Source organism: Thalassophryne amazonica, chromosome 15, assembly GCF_902500255.1.
Source record: "Thalassophryne amazonica chromosome 15, fThaAma1.1, whole genome shotgun sequence".
In the NCBI taxonomy this organism is placed as follows: Eukaryota; Metazoa; Chordata; class Actinopteri; order Batrachoidiformes; family Batrachoididae; genus Thalassophryne; species Thalassophryne amazonica.
In genome coordinates, this window is record NC_047117.1 from 60,303,354 (window position 1) to 60,319,566 (window position 16,213).

General features: G+C 42.5%; 1 protein-coding gene across 1 annotated transcript in view; it reads right to left on the minus strand.

Moving 5' to 3' along the window:
• Positions 1–3,785: 3,785 nt before the first annotated feature.
• The window catches only part of si:dkey-45d16.4, a 29,489-nt gene continuing 17,061 nt past the window's right edge, over positions 3,786–16,213 (minus strand). The window contains exons 6-7 of the mRNA XM_034189079.1: positions 6,641–6,829; positions 3,786–4,378 (exon numbers count right to left, since the gene is read on the minus strand). Coding sequence (XP_034044970.1) covers positions 4,251–4,378; positions 6,641–6,829 — 317 coding nt within the window. The 3' untranslated portion in view covers positions 3,786–4,250. The remainder of the gene's footprint in view (positions 4,379–6,640; positions 6,830–16,213) is intronic.

Sequence of the window (16,213 nt, forward strand, 5' to 3'; positions counted from 1 at the left end):
ACTCAGTTCCTTTGAGTCCATTTAAAGTTTTGGGGCATTTAAGTGTTGGTGATGTATTTCCAGTGCATTCCATTCACTCATTTTAAATGAGTTTATGTAACAGAGGCCAGCAGGTGTCGTTGTGCATATGTAGTTAGTAAACCTCACTCCCAACAGCTCAAAAGAATTCTCTGGTCATAAGGCCAGAGCCCTGGGTTTTAGCCTTCTGGTTAGAGAGTCCGACTTACATGCCAGAGATCGTGACTTCACATCCTGCGGGGAGTCAATGGGCAGAGTCATAACAACACAACGCAGAGTCAACAAGTAAACCAAAGAATGCATCAAAAAATCGAATCCAAAATGTAATGCAAATTTTTAGGCAGAAATGAATTTGTCACTTTTTTATTGAAAAACATAAACTAGATTTACGAGGGCTGTCCGTAAAGTATAGGTCCTTTTTATTTTTTTCAAAAACTATATGGATTTCATTCATATGTTTTTACGTCAAACATGCTTGAACCCTCGTGCGCATGCGTGAGTTTTTCCATGCCTGTCGGTGACGTCATTCGCCTGTGAGCACTCCTTGTGGGAGGAGTTGTCCAGCCCCTCGTCGGAATTCCTTTGTCTGAGAAATTGCTGAGAGACTGGCGCTTTGTTTGATCAAAATTTTTTCTAAACCTGTGAGACACATCGAAGTGGACATGGTTCGAAAAATTAAGCTGGTCTTCAGTGAAAATTTTAACAGCTGATGAGAGATTTTGAGGTGATTCGGTCGCTTTAAGGACTTTTCACGGTGCGAGACGTCGCGCTGCGCTCTCAGGCGCCATCGTCAGCCTGTTTCAAGCTTAAAACCTCCACATTTCAGGCTCTATTGATCCAGGACGTCGTGAGAGAACAGAGAAGTTTCAGAAGAAGTCGGTTTCAGCATTTTATCCGGATATTCCACTGTTAAAGGAGATTTTTTTAATGAAAGACGTGCGGACGGGTCCGCGCGTCGGGACGCAGCCAACGCGGCGCGGCGGCACAGGAAAAACACCTCCGTGTTGATAACCATTTGTAAAATCCAGGCGGCTTTTGATGGCTTTCAGTGGAGTGAGTATATGAGAAATTGTTTATCAGCTGGAGATGTTCCAACTTGTCCTCAAGGCTTCCAACAGAGGTGTTTTTCCTGTGGCGGAGCGTCGCGGCGGCTGCGAGCCGACGCTGCAATCCGCCTGCACGTCTTTCATTAAAAAAATCTCCTTTAACAGTGGAATATCCGGATAAAATGCTGAAACCAACTTCTTCTGAAACTTCTCTGTTCTCACGTCCTGGATCAATAAAGCCTGAAATGTGGAGGTTTTAAGCTTGAAACAGGCTGATGACGCCGCCTGAGAGCGCTGCGCGACGTCTCGCACCGTGAAAAGTCCTTAAAGCGACCGAATCACCTCAAAATCTCTCATCAGCTGTTAAAATTTTCACTGAAGACCAGCTTAATTTTTCGAACCATGTCCACTTCGATGTGTCTCACAGGTTTAGAAAAAATTTTGATCAAACAAAGCGCCAGTCTCTCAGCAACTTCTCAAAGGAATTCCGACGAGGGGCTGGACGACTCCTCCCACAAGGAGTGCTCACAGGCGAATGACGTCACCGACAGGCGTGGAAAAACTCACGCATGCGCACGAGGGTTCAAGCATGTCTGACGTAAAAACATATGAATGAAATCCATATAGTTTTAGAAAAAAATAAAAAGGACCTATACTTTACGGACAGCCCTCGTACATAAGTTTAATTAACTATAAATTGCTAAGTTACTAAAACTTTAACAATTACATTTTTGAAAATTATTTTATTTAAGTTGGCAAACTCAAATGGTTTAAGGCAATTGGTTTCCTCAAATGGTTTGAGTTCAACTAATTCATTGAGTTTTACAGTGAAGGGTTTCATATCAAAATGTTAGGAATCAGACATTTTTTGTGGGCCCTGCCTCATGCCCTATGACTGCTGGGATAGGCTCCAATGCCCCTGTGACCCTTAATTGCAGTAAGCGGGAACTGAAAATGGATGGATATTGGGAGATATACTATATCTGTACTGTAAGTTTTTTATTCTTTTATCTGTATCATATCGGCCCCCAAAAATCTATATCGGTCGGGCTCCAGAGATCAAGCATGTTTGTCTTGAATTGGATGTTTTATAAACTTTGGTAAATCTGCTGACAAAAACAGCAAATTTTGTTTTTTCAAAGGTTATGAAACAGTACCAAAATAAAATTTGTGTGTGTGTGTGATTTTCAATATTTGAATTTGTGAATAACGTATCACTTAAAGAACAGCACATACTTAAGGGTGTGTGTTTGTGTGAATTTAAGAAAAATGCTGACAAGACAATGAAGTGGCTGAATAAAAAATGTATATGATAAATGCTATAGTACATGATTCCAAACCTTGAGCTGTTTGTGACTTCACTACAATTAAATGCTGATCAAGAATTTTGTCTTGTCAGCAGAAGTCAGACAGGTAATGCTGATGATGTCACACATGGAAACACAAAGCAGTCACACTCAACCCCTTTTGTTTCAAAGGCAGCAGATGACGAAGCTCCTGCTGGTGAGTGTTTCCTGCTTGGGTCAACCTCAACAACTCACACACCTCACCAAAACCTGTTTCTGTGTTACATAATAGGTAAGATGGCATAACTGGAACTACATAAAGAGAAGATTTATCAGATAAAGATTTTGCTTTATCATGTGGCACAAATAGCTGAGATGAGGCTTCTCTGTACTTTTTTAACGGCCCTGGATGCCTGTTTGTGTATGTGTGTGTTTGTGTGTATTTTGTTGAGTGCACTCTTTCTTCTCTATCACACTTTAGACTTTTCTTGAGTTTCACTTTTCCAGCTGTTTTTATGGCACTGGTTGTTATATGGCTGGGGGGGCCTGGCTGCCGGTTTGTTTCTGTTTTTTGGTTTTCCTCCCAGGTGGCTTGCGTTTGGGACTGAGTGGCTGTGTTGCTGAGGCTGTCAGGACCTCACCCTGATCACCTGCGACTCGTCAGGACTCACAGCTGTGGTGCATCTGGATGGATTGGAACATGTTGGCATTTAAGACTGGAGTGCACAGTGTGTATTTGCCAGAGACTCGACCTTGTGACCAGACGGGTGAGATTGTCGTCTCGGGAGCCATCTCATCAACAGCGGATGCTGAGAACGTCCAGGTTTGATGCACAGTCTGTGAAAGAGGAGGGGGTGAGGTCTCACGCTCGTCAGCACACTTCCTGAGGTACGTTAGATTTTGTGACTAACAGTTATACAGTCAGTAAATGTGGTGTCCCTCACACCTTATTGTATTGAGCTGTTTGTTAGTCATGTATCAGCTTCCACTGCAGTGGAGTTTTGTGAACTGGATGTTCCATGCCTGCAGGTTGAGAAGCTGATCAGTAATCAAGCCAGGAAGTGTTTGCTGTTTGTACACCTTTAAGTGTTCTGTGTGTAGAGTGTGGACTCACATAATGGTTCCTTCTTTCACAGACTCAGTTGTTGCGGCCACCTGGGGGGTGTCGGCGGGGTCCTTGGGTCTGAAACAGCTTCTGGCTCCGGACCGTTAGCGCTGCTGGGAGCGCACCACGCCAGGCCGCACCTTTTTGTTATTATCACTGTTATGTATTAAATTCAGTTAGCCTTTGTACCGTGCTCTGCTTATTTCATACTGGGTCCTTCAAACGCTGGTCGGTTCTCCGAGCTGCGTCCGACACATAACACTGGTCTTATTGTTTTGCCTTGTGCGCGGTAGTGTTTTGGTTTCTCCTTCTATGCTTCATTTATTTAGCTTTCTGTCTGGTTTCCCTTGTGTGCAGTGGTTAGGTTTCTCTTTCTTGGTGGTTGGCCTGCACACTGCCTTGTCACAGTTTTTCTTCCACACCTGCATTTCAGTCCAGTCACATACCTGCTTCATGCTGTCACATCATTCCTCAGTTTCTAAGTCCGTCAGTTTTCACTCTGTCTTTGCCAATTCTTCTGGCATTTATCTGGCATCCTGACATTTCTTCTCACGAGTGCTTCACTCCGTCGTAGCTGAACAGATTATCTTCATCTGTTCAACATTCCTTCTGGTAATAAAGCATTTCACTGTAATTCTTCTCCAGTGAGCTCTGTGCCTGCAGGTGGGACTCAGGTCCTTTATTACCTTTAATATATTTATTGTTTTTAGGGGCCCACTGTGTATTCTGCTGTGATTTCATGTTGAGACTTTTCTGAAGATAACTCTGAGTTGCAATTGGTGCTGTGTCTCTCCATCAGCCTTTCAGCACTTTCTCTTTTAACAAATCCAAGATGACCTGCCTCTCCTGGCTCTCAAGCTCAAATCTCTGCTCCCTCTCTTTCCTCTCCGCTCCCAGACGTTCCCTCTCCAGTGCAATCTTGCCTGCAAAAAAAATAATTTAAAAAATTAAACTGTTTTTATTCAACCCACGACAATTTAAAGAAAGTAACATCCTAACAGTCTCCTTTAAATTTGAGACAAGCATTTTCAAAAGGGAGAAAAAATAATTTACTTTTTTTTCCAATCAATATTTCTGCTACTGTTCCAGTAGAGGTAGATGTCAAACCGCTGTATTTTCCACTGTATTTTCATAGTGGCATTTTGTGAAATGCATGAAACAAAGTGTGATCTAGATTGAAAAGGTTTTCCTAACAACGTGGCTAATGTGGATTCCGCAACTAATGGGGGGCTAATGGGGGAAACCGCAAAATCCTTTAAGGAGTCTAACATCAGACAAGATCATGTTTGTGCACTTCATATGAGTAACTGTTGCTGCCTTCCATTAGTAGATGGGGAAAGCTGTTTAGATCCTCATCCCTGGAAAAGAAGAAACAAACCAGAGAGCACCAAGGTTCCTGTCAATGGAAGATGGCAACCAGTGCAGTGTTGAGTGGTTGTCCACTGGACGGTGGTGCCCAGACCCTGGCCACTTCCACTCCAGTTGAGGGAGCATGGAATGCAGAGCTTTGAGGTCAACAGACCTGAAAGTAAGGGGACACATGTGCTTTTGGTCTGGTCACCCAAATAGTTGGCACATCCGGTTTTCTTAACCCCATATTAGTGAATTTTAGTCCACTGTTCTGATGAATTTGAACAGAGTGATATTAATACAATAAAATGCTTTTGGAGGGCGGTATGCATTTTCAAGAGGCCCGACGTCCATGCCCAGTCGCCCGCAATGACAGCTATTCGCCCTCGTCTAACTCAGGCGAATAGCTGTCATTGCGGGTGATGGGATGGACGGAGGGACTCAGAAAAATGCGTACCGCACGACAACAGCATGTTATTTGCATTATTATCACTTTTTACTGAGATACACAAGACGTAACGCGTACATAAAAAGTTGGCTCACTTTTGTCATGTCTCGCGCTGTCTGGTGCACGCTGCTCTCCCTCATCAAGCTGTCTGCTTTAGCTGCTGTTCATTGTCGTACTATCCATGAGAAAATCATCTGGAATATCCATATCGGGACCAAAACACACTTCTCGCCTTTTCATCTTTTCCTCTACGGACAGTTTGTTTTTTTTCCCGTCTGCGGACAGTTCTTGGGCTGCGTGCGCTATGACGTCATTTGTTTACACACAGTGGGCAGGTATAGCCGGATACCGTCAACGTAAATCTATGATACCGGCCTAGCAACGCCCCGGTAAAGTGATAATAATGTGCTTTATCATTGCAGAACAGATCCTCAAAGCAGTGTCATATTTATCTGTGAACTTATGCCAGGATTTTCAGTGTACTTCTTCCATTTGCTGAAAAACATCTGGACACATATAGCAAGCAGTCAAACCACCAACCTGACAATTTGACTATCTGACCAACCTTTTTAGTAAAATTGTCAATGCCAAACTCTTGGTTTCTTTTATTTTGTTTTTTCATAACTCCACGATGAGGATGGTTGAGATAGCAGACCCAGTTGTCCATTATCTGAAGCGTTGGTGGTTTCATTCCTGTCCAGATGTTCTTGAGCAAGAGAAGGGAAGATAAGGAAACCTGTCTTGAGCAGACAGTGGAAGTGATGCATCAATTTCACACTTTTGAGCATCTGTTCTGAGCACAAGCACATAGCTTGCACTAACCCATGGCACCCTGAGCAAATGACCTTGACCTTTGACCTTCTGACCCCAAAACTGATGGGTTTCCTGGGGTCACCATGCCTGACACACATTCCAAGTTTGAGGACAATAAGGTAATTAAGACATCACTGAGCTCACACAATTTTTTTTTTACAAAGTATGCCCCAGTGACCCTGACCTTTGAACTTTTGACCCCAAAACCAATAGACTTCTTTGGGTCACTATGTGTACTGCATATACCAAGTTGGTGACAATTGAGAGAGTACAACTGAGGTTATCTTGCTCACAAATGAAATGTTGTATGACTGAGTGACATCTATCCCACTGGCTGCGCCCACAGACCGCAGGCTGCGCCGTGGCAAAAAGGTACAATATATACACTTTCAAAAGCATTCTACTGTTATATTTGACAAAATCTGTTTCATAGAATTATTAATAAAAAGCAAGTCAAATAACTGGAAAAAACAAGACCATGTACCATGGTTCTACTTTTGATGCCACCACGTCTCACTATATGTTATTTTTTTAATAGCTAGATACAATGTATCATGGTCAATAAATATCACACTCCTCTGAATCTCTAGTTCCTCCCGGCGCAGTGCAAGCTCCTCCTCTCGCAGCCGCTGCTCAGCCTCTGAACGTTTCTCCAAGAAGATGAGGATCTCTGAGTAGGTCTGGCAGCAGCACTGGCAGGGCTGCTTTGCTGTGGGTGCTGCTGAAGGTTCACTCTGGTCCACACAGGCTTCTTCTGGCTCATCTGTAACAGTGACATTGTGTACAGTTACTCTTTTCTGAAGAAGAAATCAAAAGGAAGTTGGCTACAGATTAACACCTCTGGAACACTTAAAGATTCAAGACCTACTTAAATTTGAAATAGAGGGTCTGAAGAAATGAACTGATACGATACTCCACACACAATCATTCTTAGTTATTATTATTATCATCACCTGGGCTGACTATAGTATTTATTTTCACATTGACAGAACATACAGATTCACAATTAAATGAAAGACTTTCATTTTATGGTCATGTAATCCAGAAGAAAATGAGAGGAATCACATTTAGTATTTCTTCTGTTTTTCTTGTTGCTTAATGCTGACAAATTATACTGTATTTGTTGTCTTTCTGATGCCTGATTCTGTTTTTTTTTTTTTTCCTCTCTGTTTGAGGTGCAGCTCCATCCAGACATGGGTGTGGTATCTGTTTCTGTAACCATCCTGTCTTGTGCACCGGCAACATTTCCTGTATATTCGTTTTGTGAATTGTTTTGTAAATTGTGTAGGTAGCATGGCCCAAGCAGAGGGTCACCCCTTTGAGTCTGGTCTGCTTGAGGTTTCTTCCTCAAATCATCAGAGGGAGTTCTTCCTTACCACTGTCGCCTGTGTGCTTGCTCTAGGGGTTGGTAAGGTTAGACCTTACTTGTATGAAGCGCCTTGAGGCAACTTTGTTGTGATTTGGCGCTATTTTAATGAAAATATATTGAAATTGAAACTTCTCAGCCTCCCTGGAAAGCCTGTGCCAGGGTACTACAGAGGAGATTTAGACTAACAGTTGAGCTTTGGATTCAGAAGGAGCAAGGTGGGTTCAGTCCTGGTTGTGGGATGGTGGACCAGCTCTTTACCCTCACACACGTATTAGAGGGTGATTGTGAGTATGCCCATCTAGTTTACATGTGTTTTGTAGACTTGAAAAAGAGGAGTGGGTTGTCCTGTGGAGGGGGAGGGGTGTGTGTGTGCTGGAGTATGGGGTACTAGACCTGCTGAAACGTGATTCAGTCTCTGTACGACCGAAGAAGGAGCTGTGCCTGTATTCTTAGCATTGCATCAGACCCGTCCCCAGTAGGTACTGGAGTCTAGGAGACTGAATTCTATCGTTCTATCTTGACGTGTCAGAGAGCCGCGCAACGTTTGGAGCTGTGTGAACAGAACGGAGGATGATTCTCGTTTCTTTCTCCCAACAAGACAGGAGTCCCAGTTAGTAACTTTAATCCGCACAAAAGTGAATCACAACTCATATTCGGGGATTAAAGTGGTGAAAAACTAAAAAAGTTGAAACCCAAAATTACCCCCCAACACCACCTGCATGAAAATGTTTGAATTCTAGAAGCTCTGAAATGCAATCTGGGACTATTCCAGACAATAAACTGGAGTGAGTGCTGAATCCATTTAGGTGAGAAAAAAAAATACAACTTTCCTTATTCAAATTCATTCCAGTAGTATTCTGCTCTTACTAGGATGCAGCAGTTTTCTAGTTTGGCAGAAAGTTCTGGAGGAAATCACTGAAGAAATGAACAAACTGAAAATATGGTTTGACCGAAACAAACTGTCATTAAACTTAAATAAGACAGGGATGAAATGGAGGTGTGAGAGTCACTAGGTGTTCACAGGAAACATTTATTTCTGTATGTATTTATTTATTTATGTTAGTTGTTGTGTTTATGTTAGTTATATATTTTCTGTTGTGTTTCTATTCAGGTTCTTTTTGTCTCTTTCCCTAAAATTGTATATAATAATCATTAGATTATTAATATATAAGCAAAAATAAATTTAAGGAATATTACAATTTGAAAACAAACGCACCCGAACGTGATGACGGCTGCAATTGCTAAATGCTAACTTTTAACATTGAAAATGCCATAGACATGCTAACGCGTTAGCATCGCTCTCGTTTTTAAGTTATAAAATACATCTATCAACTGTTTCAGAAGACCATAACAGGTCGGTTTAACATAGAAAAGGTAAATAATACTCACAGACGTATGCTCTTTAAGGTTTTAGCGGGGGAAAATTAAGCGAAAGAAAGAAATAAACGAAGCAATCGACCGAAGCATTGCTTCAATCTGCGAACCACGCTTCGATTGGTTCAAGGTTCAAAGCATAGCCGCGCTGCAGAAAAGTTGATTAAGGACCCGCTGCAGGGTCTGTAATCAGTGTAGAGAAATTATCACATTTTCCTGACAAACACCCGCCAAAACAACGGCCACTCTGAAGGACCGATAACAGAATCGTTAAGCACAAAGCTTATTGATGTCGGTGGATCGAATCATTTCTTAACGATACCCGAAAGGAACCGGTTCTCGATACCCATCCCTAGCAGAGAGTGCCCTCTGATGCACAGGGCGAGTTTGAAGCAGAGTGTGAAGCAACTGGGATGAAGATCAGCACCTCCAAATCTGAGTCCATAGTCCTCTGTCTGCAGACAGATTGGGCCTGCTCCTGCACACACTGTACCGGACTCTGAAGAAAGAGCTGAGCAAGAAGTCGAGGCCCTTGAGGCCTGACATCGATTTACACCCTAGTTCTCAACAATGGTCATTAACTTTGGGTAATGAACAAAAGAACAAGGTCACAGATACTAGTTGCACAAATGAGATCCCGCTATCAGGTATCTGGGCTTACACTCAGGGACAGGATGAGAAGTTTTAACATCCAGGTGAGTAAAGGTTCTGCTTCTTCACATCAAAAGGAGCCAGCTGAGGTGATATAGGCATATGTTGTTTTATTCCCCCTGTTTGTCTCCCAAGGGAGGTCTTTCCAGAACATCCAACTGGAAGGACGCCCCGGGTAAGATCCAGGATATGCTGGAGGGATAATATTTCCTAGATGACTTGGGAACACCTCGGGATCCCCCAGGAAGACTTAAACAACTTGACCAAGGATAGGGAAAAGTGGTATGAGCTGTTTAGATTGATGCCACTGCCACCCGGACCCGGATAAACAAGAGAAAATTTTGAATAAATAATCTAGAGCCCGTGGGGATCCATGGGCTCTAGATTATAAAATAGGCAGCTGACATTTTTCAAGGGTGACAAATTATGCAACGTTTCTATAATGATTTGGAATGATGTGTGAGTCCAGAATGTAATTAGCAACATCCATTGTTCGCTGTTGTTAGCTAAAATACATAGTTTCTCCAAAAGTGTTAGTCCTATCAACATTCCGTTTTGGCACTGTTCACCCTTGACCCAAAATACATAAGCATATCAAACGGCAAATGTCAGCTCTCCTCAGTTTCTCTGTGTTTGAATTTACACGCATGCACACATAAACATACACAGAGGCTACTTCGCTTTTAAGATACAGATGATTTACTGCCCCCTGCTGGAATAGCGTGTGAGTCCAGAATGTACAGTAGTGTTGAGAATAATAGTAGTGCTATGTGACTAAAAAGAGTAAAATTGATCTTTTTGGGTCCAAGGGCCGCAGACAGTTTGTGAGACAACCCCCAAACTTTGAATTTAAGCCACAGTTCACAGTGAAGACAGTGAAGCATGGTGGTGCAAGCATCATGATATGGGCATGTTTCTCCTACTATGGTGTTGAGCCTATATATCGCAAACCAGATATCATGGATCAGTTTGGACATGTCAAAATACTTGAAGAGGTCATGTTGCCTTATGCTGAAGAGGACATGCCCTTGAAATAGGTGTTTCAACAAGACAATGACCCCAAGCACACTAGTAAACGAGCAAAATCTTAGTTCCAAACCAACAAAATTAATGCCTCGCAGATGTGAAGAAATCATGAAAAACTGTGGTTATACAATTAAATACTAGTTTAGTATTCACAGGATTACTAAAAAAGCAGTTTGAACATAATAGTTTTGAGTTTGTAGCGTCAACAGCAGATGCTACTACGAGGTCTGTCCATAAAGTAACGGACCTTTTTATTTTTTTCAAAAACTATATGGATTTGAATCACACGTGATTGCTCCAAATCCATATAGCCAACCACCAGTAGAGGCTTGTTGGCCTCTACTGGTGGTTGGCTCTCACTGCGGTATTGTATCACCTCCTGTTCCGGAGCACAGTGGTGTTTTGCTGTATCTGTTAGCTGTTTAATCTGCGCAGTTAGATTGATCTAGTTATCTAGATTACGATTTGTTTCCCAGTGTAATCTTTACGTGCCTTAACTAAAGCACTCCTTCTGCTGAATCACCTAAATTATTTACACATTATTCACTTTGCGTGTTTTTAGGAATCCGCTAGCTTAGCGCAGCTACTAGCTCTTAGCCGATTTAGCATGGCGGCTTCTCCTGTCTCTCCCGCACTTTTCTGCTCTGGGTGTGAAATGTTTAGTTATTCCTCGGCCTCCTTTAGCAGTAATGGTACTTGTAATAAGTGTAGCTTATTCGTAGCTTTGGAGGCCAGGCTGGGCGAATTGGAGACTCGGCTCCGCACCGTGGAAAATTCTACAGCTAGCCAGGCCCCTGTAGTCGGTGCGGACCAAGGTAGCTTAGCCGCCGTTAGTTACCCCCTGGCAGATCCCGAGCAGCCGGGAAAGCAGGCTGACTGGGTGACTGTGAGGAGGAAGCGTAGCCCTAAACAGAAGCCCCGTGTACACCGCCAACCCGTTCACATCTCTAACCGTTTTTCCCCACTCGGCGACACACCCGCCGAGGATCAAACTCTGGTTATTGGCGACTCTGTTTTGAGAAATGTGAAGTTAGCGACACCAGCAACCATAGTCAATTGTCTTCCGGGGGCCAGAGCAGGCGACATTGAAGGAAATTTGAAACTGCTGGCTAAGGCTAAGCGTAAATTTGGTAAGATTGTAATTCACGTCGGCAGTAATGACACCCGGTTACGCCAATCGGAGGTCACTAAAATTAACATTAAATCGGTGTGTAACTTTGCAAAAACAATGTCGGACTCTGTAGTTTTCTCTGGGCCCCTCCCCAATCGGACCGGGAGTGACATGTTTAGCCGCATGTTCTCCTTGAATTGCTGGCTGTCTGAGTGGTGTCCAAAAAATGAGGTGGGCTTCATAGATAATTGGCAAAGCTTCTGGGGAAAACCTGGTCTTGTTAGGAGAGACGGCATCCATCCCACTTTGGATGGAGCAGCTCTCATTTCTAGAAATCTGGCCAATTTTCTTAAATCCTCCAAACCGTGACTATCCAGGGTTGGGACCAGGAAGCAGAGTTGTAGTCTTACCTCTCTGCAGCTTCTCTCCCCCTGCCATCCCCTCATTACCCCATCCCCGTAGAGACGGTGCCTGCTCCCAGACTACCAATAACCAGCAAAAATCTATTTAAGCATAAAAATTCAAAAAGAAAAAATAATATAGCACCTTCAACTGTACCACAGACTAAAACAGTTAAATGTGGTCTATTAAACATTAGGTCTCTCTCTTCTAAGTCCCTGTTGGTAAATGATATAATAATTGATCAACATATTGATTTATTCTGCCTTACAGAAACCTGGTTACAGCAGGATGAATATGTTAGTTTAAATGAGTCAACACCCCCGAGTCACACTAACTGTCAGAATGCTCGTAGCACGGGCCGGGGCGGAGGATTAGCAGCAATCTTCCATTCCAGCTTATTAATTAATCAAAAACCCAGACAGAGCTTTAATTCATTTGAAAGCTTGACTCTTAGTCTTGTCCATCCAAATTGGAAGTCCCAAAAACCAGTTTTATTTGTTATTATCTATCGTCCACCTGGTCGTTACTGTGAGTTTCTCTGTGAATTTTCAGACCTTTTGTCTGACTTAGTGCTTAGCTCAGATAAGATAATTATAGTGGGCGATTTTAACATCCACACAGATGCTGAGAATGACAGCCTCAACACTGCATTTAATCTATTATTAGACTCTATTGGCTTTGCTCAAAAGGTAAATGAGTCCACCCACCACTTTAATCATATCTTAGATCTTGTTCTGACTTATGGTATGGAAATAGAAGACTTAACAGTATTCCCTGAAAACTCCCTGCTGTCTGATCATTTCTTAATAACATTTACATTTACTCTGATGGACTACCCAGCAGTGGGGAATAAGTTTCATTACACTAGAAGTCTTTCAGAAAGCACTGTAACTAGGTTTAAGGATATGATTCCTTCTTTATGTTCTCTAATGCCATATACCAACACAGTGCAGAGTAGCTACCTAAACTCTGTGAGATAGAGTATCTCGTCAATATTTTTACATCCTCATTGAAGACAACTTTGGATGCTGTAGCTCCTCTGAAAAAGAGAGCTTTAAATCAGAAGTGCCTGACTCCGTGGTATAACTCACAAACTCGTAGCTTAAAGCAGATAACCCGTAAGTTGGAGAGGAAATGGCGTCTCACTAATTTAGAAGATCTTCATTTTGCCTGGAAAAAGAGTCTGTTGCTCTATAAAAAAAGCCCTCCGTAAAGCTAGGACATCTTTCTACTCATCACTAATTGAAGAAAATAAGAACAACCCCAGGTTTCTTTTCAGCACGGTAGCCAGGCTGACAAAGAGTCAGTCAGAGTATTCCATTAACTTTAACTAGTAATGACTTCATGACTTTCTTTGCTAACAAAATTTTAACTATTAGAGAAAAAATTACTCATAACCATCCCAAAGACGTATCGTTATCTTTGGCTGCTTTCAGTGATGCCGGTATTTGGTTAGACTCATTCTCTCCGATTGTTCTGTCTGAGTTATTTTCATTAGTTACTTCATCCAAACCATCAACATGTTTATTAGACCCCATTCCTACCAGGCTGCTCAAGGAAGCCCTACCATTATTTAATGCTTCGATCTTAAATATGATCAATCTATCTTTGTTAGTTGGCTATGTACCACAGGCTTTTAAGGTGGCAGTAATTAAACCATTACTTAAAAAGCCATCACTTGACCCAGCTATCTTAGCTAATTATAGGCCAATCTCCAACCTTCCTTTGCTCTCAAAAATTCTTGAAAGGGTAGTTGTAAAACAGCTAACTGATCATCTGCAGAGGAATGGTTTATTTGAAGAGTTTCAGTCAGGTTTTAGAATTCATCATAGTACAGAAACAGCATTAGTGAAGGTTACAAATGATCTTCTTATGGCCTCGGACAGTGGACTCATCTCTGTGCTTGTTCTGTTAGACCTCAGTGCTGCTTTTGATACTGTTGACCATAAAATTTTATTACAGAGATTAGAGCATGCCATAGGTATTAAAGGCACTGCGCTGCGGTGGTTTGAATCATATTTGTCTAATAGATTACAATTTGTTCATGTACATGGGGAATCTTCTTCACAGACTAGGGTTAATTATGGAGTTCCACAAGGTTCTGTGCTAGGACCAATTTTATTCACTTTATACATGCTTCCCTTAGGTAGTATTATTAGACGGTATTGCTTAAATTTTAATTGTTACGCAGATGATACCCAGCTTTATCTAGCCATGAAGCCAGAGGACACACACCAATTAGCTAAACTGCAGGGTTGTCTTACAGACATAAAGACATGGATGACCTCTAATTTCCTGCTTTTAAACTCAGATAAAACTGAAGTTATTGTACTTGGCCCCACAAATCTTAGAAACATGGTGTCTAACCAGATCCTTACTCTGGATGGCATTGCCCTGGCCTCTAGTAATACTGTGAGAAATCTTGGAGTCATTTTTGATCAGGATATGTCATTCAAAGCGCATATTAAACAAATATGTAGGACTGCTTTTTTGCATTTACGCAATATCTCTAAAATCAGAAAGGTCTTGTCTCAGAGTGATGCTGAAAAACTAATTCATGCATTTATTTCCTCTAGGCTGGACTATTGTAATTCATTATTATTAGGTTGTCCTAAAAGTTCCCTAAAAAGCCTTCAGTTAATTCAAAATGCTGCAGCTAGAGTACTGACGGGGACTAGAAGGAGAGAGCATATCTCACCCATATTGGCCTCTCTTCATTGGCTTCCTGTTAATTCTAGAATAGAATTTAAAATTCTTCTTCTTACTTATAAGGTTTTGAATAATCAGGTCCCATCTTATCTTAGGGACCTCGTAGTACCATATCACCCCAATAGAGCGCTTCGCTCTCAGACTGCAGGCTTACTTGTAGTTCCTAGGGTTTGTAAGAGTAGAATGGGAGGCAGAGCCTTCAGCTTTCAGGCTCCTCTCCTGTGGAACCAGCTCCCAATTCAGATCAGGGAGACAGACACCCTCTCTACTTTTAAGATTAGGCTTAAAACTTTCCTTTTTGCTAAAGCTTATAGTTAGGGCTGGATCGGGTGACCCTGAACCATCCCTTAGTTATGCTGCTATAGACGTAGACTGCTGGGGGGTTCCCATGATGCACTGTTTCTTTCTCTTTTTGCTCTGTATGCACCACTCTGCATTTAATCATTAGTGATCGATCTCTGCTCCCCTCCACAGCATGTCTTTTTCCTGGTTCTCTCCCTCAGCCCCAACCAGTCCCAGCAGAAGACTGCCCCTCCCTGAGCCTGGTTCTGCTGGAGGTTTCTTCCTGTTAAAAGGGAGTTTTTCCTTCCCACTGTAGCCAAGTGCTTGCTCACAGGGGGTCGTTTTGACCGTTGGGGTTTTACATAATTATTGTATGGCCTTGCCTTACAATATAAAGCGCCTTGGGGCAACTGTTTGTTGTGATTTGGCGCTATATAAAAAAAAATTGATTGATTGATTGATTGATGAACCAAGCTTGAACCTTCGTGCGCATGCGTGAGTTTTTCCACGCCTGTCGGTTGTGTCATTCGCCTGTGGGCAGGCTTTGAGTGAGCACTGGTCCACCCCTCCCGTTGGATTTCTTTTGTCTGAGAACTTGCTGAGAGACTGCCGCTTTGCTCCATGAAAGTTTTTTCAGAAACTGTTAGAGACAGGCAATTCTATCGATTCAATTCGATAGATTCAGTTCAGTTGGATATCGGTGAAGATTCTGTCGGCGTCACGCGGATTATGGACTGTTAAAACCTTTTTAAAAATGGCCCACAGCGGCGGAGGGCGCGCGGCGCCGAGCGGCCATCGACAGCCTGGATTGACCAGATCATTTCTAAACTGAACGCTGTATTGATCCGGAACATCATGTGACTACCACAGAAATGGCAGGAGAGCTGGACATAGCACTTTTGCGGCACATTACACTGTTACAGGAGATTTTGTAATGAAAGACGTGCGGAGGATTTTGCGCATCGGCACGAAGCAGCTCAGGACGCGCAGCAAAAAAACACCTCCGTGTTGGAAGTCTCACAGGACATGTTGGGGCATGTCCAGCTGTTACACAATTTCTCGGATACTCACTCGACTGAAAGCCATTGAAAGCTGTCTGAATCTTCTGAATGGTTTCCAACACGGAGGTGTTTTTTTTTGCTGCACGTCCTGAGCTGCTTCGTGCCGACGCGCAAAATCCTCCACACGTCTTTCATTACAAAATCTCCTGTAACAGTGGAATG